Below are 18,553 nucleotides of genomic sequence, written 5' to 3'. Positions count from 1 at the left end.
CCTGTAATCCCAGCACTTTGGGAGGCGGAGACGGGCGGATCACGAGGTCAGGAGATCGAGACCATCCTGGCTAATACGGTGAAACCCTGTCTCTACTTAAAAATACAAAAAACTAGCCGGGCGACGAGGCGGGCGCCTGTAGTCCCAGCTACTCGGGAGGCTGAGGCAGGAGAATGGCGTAAACCCGGGAGGCGGAGCTTGCAGTGAGCTGAGATCCGGCCACTGCACTCCAGCCTGGGTGGCAGAGCAAGCCTCCGTCTCAAACAAACAAAAAAAACCTGTTATGAGTATTGGCTGGGCGCAGCAGCTCATGCCTGTAATCCCAGCACGTTGGGAGGCCAAGGTGGGTGGATCACTTGAGGCCAAGAGTTAGAGACTAGCCTGGGCAACATGACAAAAACCCATTTCTACTAGAAATACAAAACTTAGCCATGTCTGGTGGTTCTTGCCTGCAGTCCCAGCAGCTACCTGGGAGGCTGAGGCACAAGAATTGCCGGAACCCAGGAGGCAGAGGTTGCAGTGAGCTGAGATCACACCATTGCACTCCAGCCTGGGTGACAGAGTGAGACCCTGTCTCAAAAAAAAAGAAAAAGAGAATAGAAAAACTTAATATATGATTATCTAAATAGATGCATTTAACAAAATTCAGTCAATTCTCAGCAAACTAAGAATAGGAGGGAACTTTCTCAACCTGATAAAAGACATCTATGAAAAACCCACAGCCAACATCATATGTAATGGTGAAAATCTGAATATATGATCTCTGCGATTAGGATCAAAGCAAGGATATACATTCTCATTTCTAGTCACATATTACTGAATATCCTAGTCACTGTAATAAGTCAAGAAAAAAAAAAAAGACATAGAGATTGGGAAGGAGGGAGGGAAGAAACAGAATCCACCTATGTTTGATGTAAGTGAGGATTAAGTACCCCCATACAACCTTATTACTAGGCTGTATGAAAGCAATTTCTGCTAGACATGTAGACATTTATTCAGTCATAAAACATTTTATTTGCAATAAATTTATTTTCAAGCAGTCATGAAACATTTCATATAATGTGCCTGTAAACTTATTAAAGTTCTAACTCTGCCTTTTTCTTTCTTTTTTTTTGAGATGCAGTCTTGCTCTGTTGCCCAGGCTGGAGTGCAGTGGTACGATCTCAGCCCACTCCAACCTCCTCCTCCTGGGTTCAAGTGACTCTCCTGTCTCAGCCACCCTAGTAGCTGGGACTAAGGTGCACACCAGCACACCTGGCTATTGTATTTTTAGTAGAAATGGGGTTTCACCATGTTGGCCAGGCTGCTCTCGAACTCCTGACCTCAGGTGATCCATCTGCCTCGGCCTCCCAAAGTGCTGGGATTATAGGTGTGAGCCACTGTGTCTGGCCCCCAAGTCTACCCTTTTAAGTGGTCTATCAACTTGCATGAAAGATTTAGTCAAGGTAAAAGCAACGATACTTCAAAGACAGGCTTGTGTTTCCTTACAATTAGCGTCAGGCCACTGGAAATTCTGAACCAATAATTCTCAATATGTGGTCTCTTAGGCCAGCGTGGGCACTTAAAATTAATGCATATTTTCAGTCTAATGCAAGACCTACTGAGTCAGAAACTCTGAGACGGGTCCAGCAAACTGTGTTTTAATCAACCCTCCATGCAATCTGAAGTTCTCTAAAGTTTGAGAACCTCTAACTGTAAAACTGTTAGCTCCAGGTACTTCCCTAAAGGTAAAGATTATAGCCTCAACTAGTTATTAAACCCTCTTCATAAAAAGGTATGGAATATCTCATATTTTAACCAATCCATATATCTTAGATACCTTTAATTTTACCACTTATCATTCACTTGTAACATTTATCATGCTATTTAACAAACCACAGGCCGGGTGCAGTGGCTCATGCCTGTAATCTCAGCACTTTGGGAGACCGAGGCAGGCAGATTGCTTAAGGCCAGGAGCTTGAGACCAGCCTTGGCAACAAATTGAGACACCATCTCTACTAAAAATAAAAAAAAATTAGCCACGGTGGTGGCATGCACCTGTAATCCTAGCTACTTAGGAAGCTGAGGTGGGAGGATTGCTTGAGCCCAGGAGGTCAAGGCTACAGTGAGCTTTGATCATGCCACTGCACTTCCAGCCTGGGCAACAGAGTGAGACCCTGTCTCAAGAGAAAACCACAAATTTCACCAATAAAAGCCAGATTTCCTAATTAGCAAAAAAATCTCAGAAATTGACCAATCTTGATCAAAGTAAGGAGATAAGGAATATGGAAGCGCTTAGAGTAGCTGCCTCGAGCATTGGCTTCCTGATTACAGCTCTAGCCAAGCACCTGTGCATTCCTGATTTGGATATGAGAGGCATCTGGACTATAGCTTACACACATATATTAAACTGTGCTGAGGAATTTTAAAATAAATTGCAGACTCTGTTATAACCGAAGGAAAGAAAGAGTGGTGAGTGTGTGTTGGGGGGAGGGGAGAGAGAGATTTGAGCACTCTTAATGGCTGAGAGGATGAGAATGTGAACCTGAAGTGGAAGTCTAGAAAATGGTGAAGATTTAATATCGTCGCTACAGGGAACGGGAGAAGGTGTTCACTAGAGGTGTGGAAGATTTTCAGGCATTGTTAAGAATCCAACTCTGCAATTTTTTTTTCTTAGGAAAAATTGATGAGTTTGTCTGAAATACATTTTTAGAACACAAATCTTAGAAAATTACTTAAAACCTAGTAGTGTACATCTGTTCATCGTTATTGCCCCCTTGTGGTAGTTTCCATAGTTCATGAAATTATTCATTCAACGCAGTGGGTTTCGTCAAATAAAACTAAAGAGTGCCATCTCCTGGTGTGATGAGGTATGTGCAAGCAAGAGAGACATTTAGGAGAATCACCCGAGTAAAGAAAAATCTTAGGACAGGAAAACCTTTGATGTTTTCGCTGATTATCCTATGGTAAAGTGGAACGTTCTCTATAATTTCTGTGTCTTTTTATTTAGAATATCGTTTACTGACAGTAATTACAGTTTGTGTGTGTGGCTGTGCCTGAAAAACAACAAAACAAAATGAAACAGTACGTGGCCAACCATCCTTTCTATACGAGCATGTGGGAAATTTGCTTTTGGTTTGTGATGTAAGCCACAAATGGAAGAGCCTGCTCATTGTAACTACCTCTTTGATGAATGGTTGGCCTGAGGTTTTTGCTCAGAACTAGAATTTCACTCTTGTAGCTGAATGCCAGACTAGTTTTTACTGCTTTCCAATACGTTTACTAATGAGCTACCTTGTTTGTGCTATTTTAAAATATATATATATTAATATTATAGAAAAGTATGCACTTTAATCCTCAATGAGATTTTAAAGCCAAAACCACTATTTATGTTGGTTATCTAATAAACATTTACTGAACACTTAAATACCAAACTGTGCTGTGTGCTAGAGAGGAGGAGAGGTTTGAAGATGAATGTAACCAAGTATCTGCCTTCAAATCATCCAACTTTCCACAAGGGAAGATAACATGGACACAAATAATGTTAGATTTGAGAATATACAGAAAGAAGGAAGGAAGAAAATAGGCTCAGGAAAGAAATATAAACTCCCAAGATGATTTATTGAAAGATAGTTGTTGTGGAAAGAGTCATGTTTAAATCCTGACATTGAACAGAGTTAAGATAAAGTGTTTCTTAGGATTCAGGAGCCCAAGATCAGAACAGTGGAAGGGTATTGCTCTTTAAGTCCAATCCCATGAATTGTTCATGATAGAGTGCCCTACTTCTGGATAAAACCCAGCATACACTTCATTCATTCATGCATTTGGCAAGTGCTTTTTTATCTATTTGATTATGTGTCAGGCATTGTGCAAAGTCCTCAGGAAACAAAGATGAAAGTCCTAGCCCTGTTGTGAGTTGCTTGTGTGGAGGGAATGACCAGAGACACCTTTAGTGGGTGCACTCGGGGGGAGCATCTGACACAGTCGGTACTAAACCTGCTCTGCATGGTCCTCTCCAACATAAATAATCCTGGTTCTGTTACCTTAGTGGTTAAAAGAACAGGCTCTGGAGACAGACTATCTGGGCTCAGGTTCCAACTCTGCCATTAACCTACTCTCTGTAAAATTCTTACCCTCTTCTTAACCTCTCTTGCCTCAGTTTCTTTATCAATAAAATGGAAATAATGGTAATACCTATTCCATAGGGAGATTGTGAGAATTTAAGATATATATATACATGCAAATGTCATAGAACTGTATTGGCATATAAAAAACAATATGGCAGCCAGGCGCAGTGGCTCACTCCTGTAATCCCAGCACTTCGGGAGGCCGAGGCAGGCAGATCGCCTGAGGTTAGGAGTTCCAGACCAGCCTAGCTAACATGGTGAAACCTCATCTCTACTAAAAATAGAAAAATTAGCTGGGTGTGATGGCAGGTTCCTATAATCCAGCTACTCGGGAGGCTGAGGCAGGAGAATCGCTTGAACCGGGCAGGCGGAGGTTGCAGTGAGCTGAGACCGCGCCATTGCACTCCAGTCTGGGCGACAAAAGCGAAACTCCATCTCAGAAAAAAAAAAAAAGCAATATGGCAAATGCTGTGTATCTACCACCTTCTTAAGAAATCTTAACCTTTTGCCATATTTGCTGCGTTTTTAAAAATAAGTAAAACATTACAAGTATAGTTGAAGCTGCCTTATCCTGCCTGATACTCTCCTTCCTCCCGCTTCGCAGGAAGCACCATCTTGAATATGGTATGAGTTTTTGCCGCGATGTTTTTCTTTCACTACGTGTGGCAGGGGTACATAAATACCATGTTTATGTTTGCATGTATCTAAACTTTAATAAATGGTACTAAACTGCTCACGTCATTCTGAAATTGTTTCCATTTCACATTATGTTGATATGTCTGGGCCTAATTCTTTCATTTTTAATGACTGCATAGTATTTCGTGCTGTGAATATACCACAATTTATTCAACCATTCTCCTGTTGAGGGGCATTAATGTTGTTACCCATTTTCCACTCTCATAAACTGCATCTGGATGGCAAATCTCCCAGTACTGCATCTGGATGGCATGCTGCAGTCCTTCCAAGACTGTACCCTGGCCTGCATCTTGTCTTGTCTTGTCTTGTCTGGTCTGTTCTTTTTCTTTTGTTTTTTTCTTTTCTTTTTCTTTTTCCTTCCTTAAAACTAATCTCTCAAGGCCGGGCGCAGTGGCTCACGCCTGTAATCCCAGCACTTTGGGAGGCCGAGGCGGGTGGATCACCTGAGGTTGAAAGTTCGAGTCCAGCCTGACCAACATGGAGAAACCCCGTCTCTACTAAAAATACAAAATTAGCTGGGCATGGTGGTGGACACCTGTATCCCAGCTACTTGGGAGGCGAATGCAGGAGAATCGCTTGATCCCAGGAGACGGAGGTTGCAGTGAGCCGAGATCACGCCATTGCACTCTAGCCTGGGCAACAAGAGCAAAACTCTATCTCAAAAAATAATAATGGTAATAATAAATAATAAATAAATAAACTAATCTCTCATAGAGTTATTGGCCTGCTTTCTTTGGAGGGAAACATTTTTGATTATTGATTCAATTTTTTATATGTATTAATCTAATTCAGCTTTTCTATTTGTTCCTGCATGACTTTCTATTATGTATATTTTCTAGAAAATTGTTTATTTCAAATGTATTACCATAAGTTGTTTCTGTTTTTTTGCCATCACTGCTCTTTTCTTTCCTAATAATATTTATTTGTTTCTCCTCTTTTTCTCATAATCAGTCTTGCTAAAGGTGTATCTTTTTTGTTAAAGTTTTCAAAGAACTACCTTTATTTACTTATTTATTTATTTATTTAGAGATAGGGTCTCACTCTGTTACTCAGGCTGGAGTGCAGTGGCACAGTCACATTTCACTGCAGCCTTGACCTCCAGGGCTCAAGCCATCCTCCCACCTCAGGCTCCCAAGTAGTTAGGACTACAGGTGTGCACCCACACCTGGCTAATTTTTGTATGTTTTGTAGAGACAAGGTTTTGCCATGTTGCCCAGTCTGGTCTCGATCTCCCGAACTCAGTGATTCACCCTCCTCAGCCTCCCAAAGTGCTGGGATTATAGGCATGAGCCACCACACCTGGCCTGATTTTTTTTCCATTTATTTCTTCATTTATTATTTCTTTTCTCCTACTTCTTTTGGGAGTTTATTTTCATTATTGTTGGGCTTTCTTTTTTATTTTTTTCTTTGAGACAGAGTCTCACTTTGTTGCCCAGGCTGAAATCTCACTTTGTTGCCCTGAGTGGCATGATCATGGCAGCCTCAACCTCATGGGTTCAAGGGATCCTCCTTCCTCAGCCTCCTGAGTAGCTGGAACTATAGGCACACACCACCATGCCTGGCTAATTTAAAAAAAAAAATTTTTTTTTAGAGATGAGGTCTCACTGTGTTCCCTAGGCTGGTCTTGAACTTCTGGCCTCAAGCAATCCTCCTGCCTTGATCTCCCATAGTGCTGGGATTATAGTTGTAAGCCACTGAGCCGGTCTGTTGGGTTTTTGTTTGTTTGTTTGTTTGTTTGGTTGGTTATTTTTTTAAGTCTCTTTAGTTGAGCGATTATTTATATTCAATATCTTGGTTTTTTCATCATTGCGTTTAAATTTGGAAATTACTATAATTTTCACTCTAAGAACTGCTTTGGCTGCCTCCCACAAGTTTTTTTATTTTTACCTATATTGTTGTTCACTTCTAAATATTCCTGTGTTTCCATGGTAATTTCTACTTTAACCCACAAATTATTTAGGAATGTGCTTTTTAGTTTCCAAACATATGTTTGTGTTTTTTTTGTTTTACTTTTACTTTTTTAAAAAAATTGTAGAGTTTTCAGTCATTTATTTTGTCTCTTTTCTTTCGCAATGGGCCATGTTTAAGCTATGGGACTTCAACTTGACTTTTATTGTTCCACTTATTTTTTATTTATTTGTGGTCAGAGAATGTGGTCTATATGATATAACTTCCTTGGAAACCCTAAACCGTACCTACAGGAGCTTTCACTCAAGCTTCTCCTAATGAGGCCTCAGAATTCCCATCACCTTTGCCTCAAGGAAGAAACATACCAATGAAGTTGCTGGCCATCTGCTACCGAGCACATATGCCTAACAGATGGTCCTGCATTTTCTAAAATATCCCCAGAGATTGACCAGATGGAAGAAAGACATTGGGCCTCTCCCAAGTGACCTCCCAAACTTGAGTTTAAGAACTAGATTGCTCACTTTGGGAGGCCGAGGCGGGTGGATCACAAGATCAGGAGATCGAGACCATCCTGGCTAACACGGTGAAACCCCGTCTGTACTAAAAATACAAAAAATTAGCCGGGCGACGTGGCGGCGCCTGTAGTCCCAGCTACTTGGGAGGTTGAGGCAGGGGAATGGCGTGAACCCGGGAGACGGAGCTTGCAGTGAGCTGAGATCGCACCACTGCACTCCAGCCTGGGCGACAGAGCGAGACTCCATCTCAAAAAAAAAGAACTAGATTGCTTTGCTCCTCTCCCGAAGATGAAACTTAATATTCTTAGCTACAGATAGATCTGCAAGAGAAACCAGGTCATAGCCAAGGGCTTGTCCAGGAACTTCTCCACTACTAGTAGCTGAAGGGCAACAGCGCCTCGGTGTGCACACTTAACTCTGCACATGGGCAGGGCTCTTTATCTCCCTTACCCTCAAAGCAAACTGTAAGGTGTTGGTAGGAGGGTACAGGAGGCAGGCCTGAGGAGCCTGTGCCATTCTGAGCAATATACAGTAGTCATTAAGAGAGTGGGCTCGGAGCCAAACTGACTGGGTTGGAATCCTGGCTTTATTATTTTGTAGTTGTGAACAAGTTACTTAACAGTTATTTCTGTTTCTGTTTTCTTTCTTTCTTTATTTTTTTGAGGCGGAGTGTCGCTCTGTCACCCGGACTGGAGTGCAGTGGCCGGATCTAAGCTCACTGCAAGCTCCGCCTCCCGGGTTTATGCCAATTCGCCTGCCGCAGCCTCCCGAGTAGCTGGGACTACAGGCGCCCGCCACCTCGCCCGGCTAGTTTTTTTTTTGTATTTTTAGTAGAGACGGGGTTTCACCGTGTTAGTCAGGATGGTCTCGATCTCCTGACCTCGTGATCCACCCGTCTCGGCCTCCCAAAGTGCTGGGATTACAGGCTTGAGCCACCGCGCCCGGCCTCTGTTTCTGTTTTCTTATCTTTTAATGGATAATAGGTTCCACCTCCCAGGGTTGTTGTCATGGTAATAAACGTATAGTGCTAGGAACAATGCCTGACACATAAGAAACATCTGCTAACTATCAGGTATTATATTAACAGTTTTTATTGGCAGACACAGTGGCTTACGCCTATAAATCTAGCAGTTTGGGAGGCTGAGGTGGGAAGCTTACATGAGCCCAGGAATTTGAAACCAGCCTGGGCAACAAAGTGAAACCCCATCTCTACAAAAAATTAAAAAATTAACCAGGCATAGTGGCACATTCTTGTAGTCCCAGCTACTCGGGAGACTGAGGCAAGAGGATCACTTGAGCCTGAGAGGTCGAAGCTGTGGTGAGCCATGATCGCACCATTGCACTCCAGTCTGGGCAACAGACTCTGTCTCAAAAAAAAAAAAAAAAAAAAAAAAAAAAAAAAAGGCCGGGCGCCGGGGCTCAAGCCTGATAATCCCAAAGGCACTTTGGGAGCCGAGACGGCGTGGATCACAGGGTCAGGAGATCAAGACCATTCCTGGCTAAACACGGTGAAACCCTGTCTCTACTTAAAACTACAAAAAAAACTAGACCGAGCGAGGGTGGCAGGGCGCCTGTAGTCCCAGCACTGGGGAGGCTTGAGGCAGGAGAATGGCGTTGAGCCCGGAAGTGGAGCTTGCAGGAGCTGCAGATCCGGCCACTGCAGCTCCAGCCTGGGCCGACAAGAGCGAGACTCCGGTCCCCCGCCAAAAAAAAAAGAAAAAAAAAAAAAAATCGAGTTTTATTAATTCAATTACCTGAGCTGTTTTCATTCCAATCCATTTCAATTGGCTTTCATATTCCATTTCTCCATTCATCTCTTTGTTAGCTGAAATTCCTTCTCTAATCATTTCTTCAAGAGATGCTCATGGAAATTATATTTTCTGAACCTTACGTGTTCAAAAACATTTGGTGCCTACTAAAAGAAAGTTCAGCTATATAAAATAATAATAGCTATGACTGAGCACTTATGAAAGTCACAGGTGATCTATACTTAGACTATTTAATCCTCATAATGATGCTGTAAGTTAAGACCTATTAACATCCCCTTCACAGATGAGACTATTAGGACACAGGCGAGTCTCACTTCCTTTCCCAAAGCCTCTGCTGCCATTGCACCCCTGTTGTCTACTGTTGAATGTGGCTATGGAGAAATCTGGGGCCAATCTGATTTGTTTCCTCTTTAAGGTGCCTTGATCTTTTTACCTGGATGCTCAAAGGATAACTTATTTTTGAGGTTCAGTGAACCTCAGTGGGATGTGTCACAGGGGTCATTCATGTCAGTTTTTCTTGGGACATTCATTGTATGTCCTTTCAATCTGTAGATAAAAGTGTTTTAATTTCTGTGAAGTTTCCTTGAATTCTACTTTGAGTATTTTTTCTTTTCCACTTGTGCCCATTCTCCTTCATATGGACATGGTGGATATACTTTGTCTTTTATATCTATAAATTTATCTTAAATTCGTTTTATTTATTTTTAAATTTCCATGTCATTTTGCTTGCATTTTTCAACCTTGTCCTCCAGAGCTTTTGTTGTTGTTTTTGTTTTTTTTAAGACAGGGTCTCCCTCTGTCACCCAGGCTGGAGTGCAATGGCGCAATCTTGGCTCTCTGCAGCCTCTGCCTCCCAGGCTCAAGTAATCCTCCTACTTCAGCCTCCCAAGTAGCTAGTACTACATGTGTGTGCCCCCACACCCAGCTAATTATTTTGTATTATTTGTAGAGATGGGGTCTTGCTGTGTTGCCCAGGCTGCTCTCAAACTCCTGAGCTCAAGCGATCTACCTGCCCAGCCTCCCAAAGTGCTATTATTATAAGCATGAGCAACAACGCCTGGCCTAGTCCTCCTAAATCTTACTTTTATCCCTGTCTGTCTTTCCCCTCATTTATAATGTGGCTTTTATTTCTAGGATGTTTTATTTTCCTTCCTGTCTGAGTTCTGTTAGCTTATTTTAAACTTCCTTCTATTGCCTCATTTCTTCTGCTTTGAAGTCTTATTTTAAAATGGTTCAGTAAGTCCTTTAAATTCGTAACAATATGTTTGGTTTGTTTCATAGCAACATTCTTCTAGAATTTTTTTTTTTTTTTTTTTTTTTTTTTTTTTTTTTTTTTTTTTTTTTTTTGAGATGGAGATTCACTCTTCTTGCCTAGGCTGGAGTGCAGTGATGTGATCTTGGCTCACTGCAACCTCTGCCTCCTGGGTTCAAGTGACTCTCCCACCTCAGCCTCCTGAATACCTGGGATTACAGGCATGCGCCACCATGCCCAGCTAATTTTGTATTTTTAGTAGAGGCAGGGTTTCTCCATGTTGGTCAGGCTCATTTCGAACTCCCGACCTCAGGTGATCCACCCGCCTCGGCCTCCCAAAATGCTGGGATTACAGGCGTGTAAGCCACTGCGCCCTGCCTAGAAAATCTTTTTTATCTGACATTTGCTTTTCCTATTCCATTCTTCCTAATTCTTGTAGATTTGCTATATAGATCTTTTGCTTGTTTGGTTTTGATTATTACTCATTACTGAGTGAAATGAGGTCTCCGTCAGCCAGCCATGTGCAGGAAGCAACTGGGCAGTAAACTGAGCTGGTAGTGAAGCTGCTTGTGGCCCTGTCTCCCAGCCATAGTTCATCAACAGACTGCCTCTAGCAAAGAGAACATTTCTGAGGATTTTATCATTCAGGCCTGCCTTATCTTACTATTTCATGGTGCCAAATAGAGTTCTGGGAAGTTCCCACAGCTTGTGCCCCTTAAACCTTTGTTGCAAACAGGGTAGTGGTTCTGCTCCGCAGATGTACCACATCCTTGGTGCTCTGCCAACTTTGTCTGAGAGTGGGGCCCACAGCAGGTGTTTAATCTCAGCATACTTCTAGACTCTGGTGTAGTCTTCACTGAATTTGGCAGGTCATCCTCATNTTTGAGATGGAGATTCACTCTTCTTGCCTAGGCTGGAGTGCAGTGATGTGATCTTGGCTCACTGCAACCTCTGCCTCCTGGGTTCAAGTGACTCTCCCACCTCAGCCTCCTGAATACCTGGGATTACAGGCATGCGCCACCATGCCCAGCTAATTTTGTATTTTAGTAGAGGCAGGGTTTCTCCATGTTGGTCAGGCTCATTTCGAACTCCCGACCTCAGGTGATCCACCCGCCTCGGCCTCCCAAAATGCTGGGATTACAGGCGTGTAAGCCACTGCGCCCTGCCTAGAAAATCTTTTTTATCTGACATTTGCTTTTCCTATTCCATTCTTCCTAATTCTTGTAGATTTGCTATATAGATCTTTTGCTTGTTTGGTTTTGATTATTACTCATTACTGAGTGAAATGAGGTCTCCGTCAGCCAGCCATGTGCAGGAAGCAACTGGGCAGTAAACTGAGCTGGTAGTGAAGCTGCTTGTGGCCCTGTCTCCCAGCCATAGTTCATCAACAGACTGCCTCTAGCAAAGAGAACATTTCTGAGGATTTTATCATTCAGGCCTGCCTTATCTTACTATTTCATGGTGCCAAATAGAGTTCTGGGAAGTTCCCACAGCTTGTGCCCCTTAAACCTTTGTTGCAAACAGGGTAGTGGTTCTGCTCCGCAGATGTACCACATCCTTGGTGCTCTGCCAACTTTGTCTGAGAGTGGGGCCCACAGCAGGTGTTTAATCTCAGCATACTTCTAGACTCTGGTGTAGTCTTCACTGAATTTGGCAGGTCATCCTCATTTATTGTACCTAGGGTTTCATTGGTACCTTATTTTTTCAGAGTGGATGGTTTTTTTTTCCCTTTCTTGTTTTTGGGTGATCTCAAGGATGATAACATGACAGGGGTAACTTTATTTTGTTATTCTAAGCTTTATTTATTTTAAAACCAGAACCTTTTTTTTTTTTTTTTTTTTTTGAGACAGGGTCTCACTCTCTCACCCAGACTGGAGTGCAGTGGCATGATCTCGGCTCACCACAACCTCTGCCTCCCAGGCTCAAGTGATTCTTCTGCCTCAGCCTCCCGAGTAGCTGGATTACAGGTGCCCACCATTACCGCCTGGCTAATTTTTGTATTTTCGTAGAGACAGGGTTTCACCATGTTAGCCAGGCTGGTCTTGAACTCCTGACCTCAAATGATCCACCAGCCTCGGCCTTCCAAAGTGCTGGGATTACAAGCGTGAGCCTAAAACCGGAACCATTTTTTTTTTTTTTTGAGACGGAGTCTCGCTCTGTCGCCCAGCCTGGAGTGCAGTGGTGCAATCTCGGCTCACTGCAAGCTCCAACTCCCGGGTAACCAGAACCATTTTTAAAAATAGAGTGCCTCTATTCTTGGAAGGAGTGGGTAACATACCACCTTAGACCACGTCACGTAACATACCACCTTAGACAACGTCAAGTGGGTAAAATAGTTTCAAAGTTCTACACACACCCCAACAGCAAAAAGCTTTCTCATAATCATATAGGTATAAGTAACAGGTTAGATCAAATCCAGGTCTGTCGAAGTCCAAAGCCTCAGTTCTTTTTGTCATAGAACTTTCTCATAAAGGACATAGATAGCTCTTTATGCTTCTTCTTATGAATATTTTTCTATTAACTGCTTTTTTCTTTCCTGGTGTTTAGTGTGACAAGTACAAGACTGGAGTTATTGATGGGCCTGCATGTAACAGCCTTTGTGTTACAGAAACTCTTTACTTTGGAAAATGCTTATCCACCAAGCCCAACAATCAGGTATGGACATTATGAGTAAACATTCCAGAATTATAGTGTACTCTAATTTTATCAGAAATTAAAGGCATTATTAAAAGAATTCTTGAACCAAAGCTTTGAGACATTATATGTATTTCAATTTTGTATACTTTGATTAATTCATTCAACAGACATTTATTTTAATTTTTTGAGACAGAATCTGTTGTCCACGCTGGAGTACAGTGGTGAGATCTCTACTCACTGCAAACTCCACTTCCCAGGCTCAAGTGAGCCTCCCACCTCAGCCTCCCACCTCAGCCTCCCATGTAGCTGGGACTATAGGCTCACGCAACCACACTTGGCTAATTTTTTGTATTTTTGTAGAAACAGAGTCCTGCCATGTTGCCCAGGCTGGTCTCGAACTCCTGAGCTCAAGCAATCCACCCACCTTGGCTTCCCAAAGTGCTGGGATTATAGGTGTGAGCCACCACACCTGGCCAGTCAACAGATATGTGTTAATCTATTCCCAGTATATTCCAGACACTGTTTTGTTTTGTTTTTGTTTTTCTGTCAGCACTTTGGTCTTAGACAGATGCTGTTTTAGTTACCAGGAATACAATCGTGATTAAGGCAACCTGGTGCAATGGCTCACACATGTAATCCCAACACTTTGGGAGGCTGAGATGGGAGGACCACTTGAGCCCAGGAGTTTGAGACCAGCCTGGGCAATGTAGGGAGACCATGTCTCTCCAAAATTAAAAAAAATTTTTTAAAAGCCAGGTATGGTGGTACACACCCGTAGTTCTAGCTACTCAGGAGGCTGGGGTGGGAAGATTGCTTGAGCCCAGGAGGTTGAGGTTGCAGTGAGCTATGGTCCCACCACTGCGCCCCAGCCTGGGTGACAGAGTGAGACCCTGTCTCAAAAAATAAAAAAATACAGACAGCCGGGCCCAGTGGCACACGCCTGTAATCCCAGCACTTCGGGAGGCCAAGGTGGGTGGATTGCTTTAGTCCAGGAGTTTGAGGCCTACCTGAGCAACATAGCAAAACCCTGTCTCTACAAAAAATACAAAAATTAGCTGGGTGGCCAGGCACGGTGGCACACACCTGTAATCGCAGCACTTTGGGAGGCTGAGATGGTAGGTCACTTGAGGCCAGGAGTTCGAGACCAACCTGAGCAACGTAGCAAAACCCCATCTCTACTAAAAACACAAAAAATTAGCCGGGTATGGTGGCGCATGCCTGTAATCCCAAGTACTCCAGAGGCTGAGGCACAAGAATCGCTTGAACCTGGAAGGTGGAGGCTCCAGTGAGCCAAGATCTCACACCATTGCACTCCAGCCTGGACAACAGAGCGAGACTCTGTCTCAAAAAATACATGTATTAGCTGGGTGTGGTGGCACACACCTATGGTCCCAGCTACTTGGGAGGCTGAGGTGGGGTGATCACTTGAGCCCAGGAGGTCAAGGCTGCAGTGAGCCACGTTCATGTCACTGCACTCCAGCCTGGGTGACAGAGTAAGATCCTGTCTCAAAAAAAAAAAAAAAAAAAAAAAAAAAAAGACAAGATTGCTCCCTTATAGACCTTACATGATCCCAGAAGGACAGGAGGCACAGTTGATAAATAAATAAATAAACAAAATAATTATAGACTATGGTGTGTTCTATGGGAGATACAGAGGGCAAATAGAGAATGCAGTGTCAGGGATGGTGAGAAGTGCTTTAGAGGATGTGATCAGAGAAGACCTTTCTGAAATAATATCTGAACTTATATCTTAATAAAGAATTCATAGGCATGGGCAAAGGACAGGATGAACTAAATCACAAAAGAACTGCAAACAGCTGATGAACATAATGAAAAAAATTCTACCTTTTTATCAGAGAAATAAGAATAAAACAATAGAATATCTAATTGGGGTAGAAGAAAATACAACAGAACATCCAGAGCACTGGAAAATTGCATTTTAATGTTCATCTTATGATTACTAAATTTTCCTGTATAAATATGCATTATTCTTATAGAAATTTAAAATAATTTTTAAGTTGACAATATTAATCATGTTAAAGACAATTTCTAAAACAAAGTCCAACATTTGAGTGTCTCCTGCATGCCAGGCACTGTTTGAGGCACTGAGGGAGACAGATAAAGCCTCTAACCTCGTGTTCTAATGTGAGATGAGACAGATAGTAATAAACTGATAAATAAATAAATATGATAATTTTAGACAGTACAAAAGGCTATGAGGATAATGAAACAGGATTAGAGGTGACCCGGAGGTGGAAGAGGATCTATTCTAGACATGGGGTCAGGGAAGGCTTTCTAAATGCAATGTGTGATCTGAGACTTGAATGATGTAAAGGAGCCAGCCACGTGAAGATCTGGGAGAGCACATTCCAGGCAGAGCCAGCAAGTGAAGCAGGTCAGGAAGCTGAAACAAGCGTGATAGCTTTAACCTATCACAGAAAGACCAGTGTAGCTGGGACTTTGAGAAATGGAGTACATGGTACAAGATCAGGTTGGAGACATAGGCGAGGCCAGCTCAAATGGAGCCCAACCGGTCATGTAAAGGACTTTGGACTTTAATTGAAATGGGAATTTATTAGAGGGTTTGGAGCAAGGCAGTGAAATAATGTTTTGTTTGGATTAATATTAATAATATGATCTTATTTTTTTTTTTTATGTAGAAGAGGGGCAACCTATCCTAGTGGTAAAGACCTCAGCTCTTTTCAGCATGTTACTTCACCTGTCTCTGCTTCAGTTTCCCCATCAGTGAAATAAGTATAATGATAGTACCTACCACCTAAGGTTGGTACGAGGATTAAAATAATAGCAAATCAGTAAAAGCCGGGTGTGGTGGCTCATGCCTATAATCCCAGCAACTTGGGAGGCTGAGGCGGGTGAGTCACTTGAGGCTAGCACTTCAGGACCAGTCTGGGCAATACAGCAAGACCCCATCTCTACAAAAAAAAAATTTAATTAGCCAGGTTTGGTGGGACATGCCCATAGTCCTAGCTACTGGGGAGACTGAGGCAGGAAGATTCCTTGAGCTCAGGAGTTTGAGGCTGCAATGAGCTATGATTATGCCACTGAACTCCAGCCTGGGTGACAAAGCGAGACCCTGTCTCTAAAATAAATTAGTAGACCATAGGACATAGTTAACACTATATAATATTAGTTTGATAAATAACTAGATACTTAAATAGTAGTTAATTTGGGAGAAGTGGGATTATGGAAGTAGAATGTTTGGGAACTTTGCTTTTGCCTTACATCCTTCTCATTGGACTTTTTGAAAAATGTATTTAGGCATGTATTACTCTTGTAATTTAAAAAAATTAGTTTAAGGAAAAAATCTTGAGGATGATTTCAAGTTTGCAGTTCAAAAATAAAGTCACACTTCAACCTCAATGTTTGATGCTTGTTTTGTTTTGTTTAGAGGAAGAAGACCCTAAAAATATAGTGGTATATTTCTTAGAGTTTTCTACTCAGTATAATACATAACTTGCCACTCTTTTTTACATAGATGTATTTAGGGATTTGGGATAATCTACCAGGTGTTGTGAAATGTCAGATGGAACAAGCGCTTCATCTTGATTTTGGAACTGAATTGGAACCAAGAAAAGAAATAGCACTATTTGATAAGCCAACTAGAGGGACTACTGTACAGAAATTTAAAGAAATGGTCTATAGTCTCTTTAAGGTAAGTATATCCATTCACATGTTGCTAGTGTGAAGTGGGACTCTTCAGAGGAATTGGCAGGACCTCATCCTAAGCTATTCAAGTTTTGATATTCTTTGACCTCTATCAGGTACTCCATCCTGAGGAAATAATTATAAGAGGCCGGGCATGGTGGCTCACGCCTGTTATCCCAACACTTTGGGAGGCCATGGCAAGAGGATCACTTGAGCCCAGGAGTTCAAGTCCAGCCTGGGCAACATATTAAGACCTCAGCTATATATATGTATATATATATATATATAAGCCAGGAATGGTGGCATGTGCCTGTAGTCCTAACTACTTTGAGAGGCTGAGGTGCGAGGATTGCTTGAGCCTGGGAGGTCAAGGTTGCAGTGAGCCAAGATCTCACCACTGCACTCCAGCCTGGGTGACAAAGTAAGACCCTGTTTCAAAAAAAAAAAAAGAAAAGAAATCTGTAATGGACTTTAACATTATTTATGATAGCTAAAACTGTCCAGATATGAGGAGGGAGTTCATTAATCAGAGTGCTGTACAGTTTGACATGAAAATTAATTCAAAAAAGGTGAAATAAAATTAGTATACTCAGAATTGTGGTTATTAGAGGCTGGGAAGGGTACAGAGGAGAGGAGGAGAGGTTGGTTAACAGATTCAAAATTACAGCTAGATAGGCAGAGTAAGTTCTAGTGTTCTATAGCACTATACGGTAAAGAGATTAATAATTTTTGTATATTTTCAAAAAACTAAAAGGATTGTGAATGTTCACAACACAATGATAAATGTTTGAGACATAAATATGCTAATTACCTTGATTTGATCATTACACATTATATGTGTGTATTGAAATATCACTCTGTATCCCATGAATTTTTTTTCTGTGTTCCCAGGCACAATACAGATAAGGCACAGGGCCTAGGCTGAGGTGCACATGGGAGTTTACCTCCTTATTCTATACAGTCAGTGGAAGAACCCAGCTTGGGATAGCACCAGGAGGCCTGGGTTTTTTTTGTTTTGTTTTGTTTTCTGCCTTTTTTTAAGACGGTTTTTTGTTTGTTTTGGTTTGGTTTTGGTTTTGGTTTTTTGGCAAGGTCTTGCTCTCGTGCCCAAGCTGGAGTGTGCAAGTGGCATGATCTTGGCTCATTGCAGCCTCAGCCTCCAGGGTTTAAGCCATCCTCCTGCCTCAGCCCCCCAAGTAGCTGGAATCACAGGCGGTGCACCACTACACCTGGCTAAGGTTTTTTTTTTTTCAGATGGAGTCTCGCTCTGTTGCCCAGGCTGGAGTGCAATGGCATGGTCTCGGCTCACTGCAACCTTGCCTCCCAGATTCAAGCAATTCTCCTGCTTCAGCCTCCCAAGCAGCTGGGATTACAGGCACCCACCACCACACTCGGCTAATTTTTGTATTTTTAGTAGAGATGGGATTTCACTCCCATTTTTAGTAGAGATGGGATTTTGGCGAGGCTGGTCTCGAATTCTGACCTCGTGGTGATCCACCCGCCTCAGCCTCCCAAAGTGCTGGGATTACAGGCATGAGTCACCGCACCCAGCATTTTTTTTTTTTTTAAGCAGAGCCAGGGTTTCACCATGTTGCCCAGGCTGGTCTAGAACTCCTGAGCTCAAGCTATCTGCCCACCTTGGCGTCCCAAAGTGCTGGAATTACAGGCTTGAGCAGTTGCACCCATCAGTACCCCATAAATTTATAGTTATTACATATCACTAAAACTAATGGGGAAAAAAGCATAGCAGTTCCTCCCATGCAAAAAAAAATTGTACTCTGCAAATTTTTTTTTTTAATCTAGAGAACTACTAATATAAAGATTAAATAGAAATATAAGAAAGTTTTGGGAAAAATACTTATTTTCATTGCTCTTTTATTTTCACTCAAATTTTTTATTTGGTCATTTTACATGAATTTCAGACTATTTTATCCCAGAGAAACAGGGAAATACTTTTTAACCTTCATTATTATAATACTACTACCTTTTTTTTTTTTTTTTTTT

The 18,553-nt window shown here is 42.1% G+C and overlaps 1 protein-coding gene across 2 annotated transcripts in view; it reads left to right on the top strand.

Annotated features, from left to right (window-relative positions):
- The window catches only part of DIPK1A (divergent protein kinase domain 1A), a 68,152-nt gene that overhangs the window by 46,662 nt on the left and 2,937 nt on the right, over positions 1-18,553 (top strand). Inside the window, exons 1-3 of one of the 2 annotated variants that reach the window (XM_017857370.1) lie at positions 8,233-8,297; positions 12,794-12,901; positions 16,380-16,556. In XM_017857370.1, coding sequence (XP_017712859.1) covers positions 16,380-16,556 — 177 coding nt within the window. In that variant the 5' untranslated portion in view covers positions 8,233-8,297; positions 12,794-12,901. Of the gene's footprint in view, positions 1-8,232; positions 8,298-12,793; positions 12,902-16,379; positions 16,557-18,553 lie in introns of those variants that run through there. The other variant, XM_017857369.1, reaches the window with a different exon arrangement.

Source organism: Rhinopithecus bieti, unplaced genomic scaffold (genome assembly GCF_001698545.2).
Source record: "Rhinopithecus bieti isolate Rb0 unplaced genomic scaffold, ASM169854v2 scaffold_46210, whole genome shotgun sequence".
Classification (NCBI taxonomy): domain Eukaryota; kingdom Metazoa; phylum Chordata; class Mammalia; order Primates; family Cercopithecidae; genus Rhinopithecus; species Rhinopithecus bieti.
The sequence above is the reverse complement of the archived record's forward strand: the minus strand, read 5'-3'. Positions and strand labels throughout refer to the sequence as shown.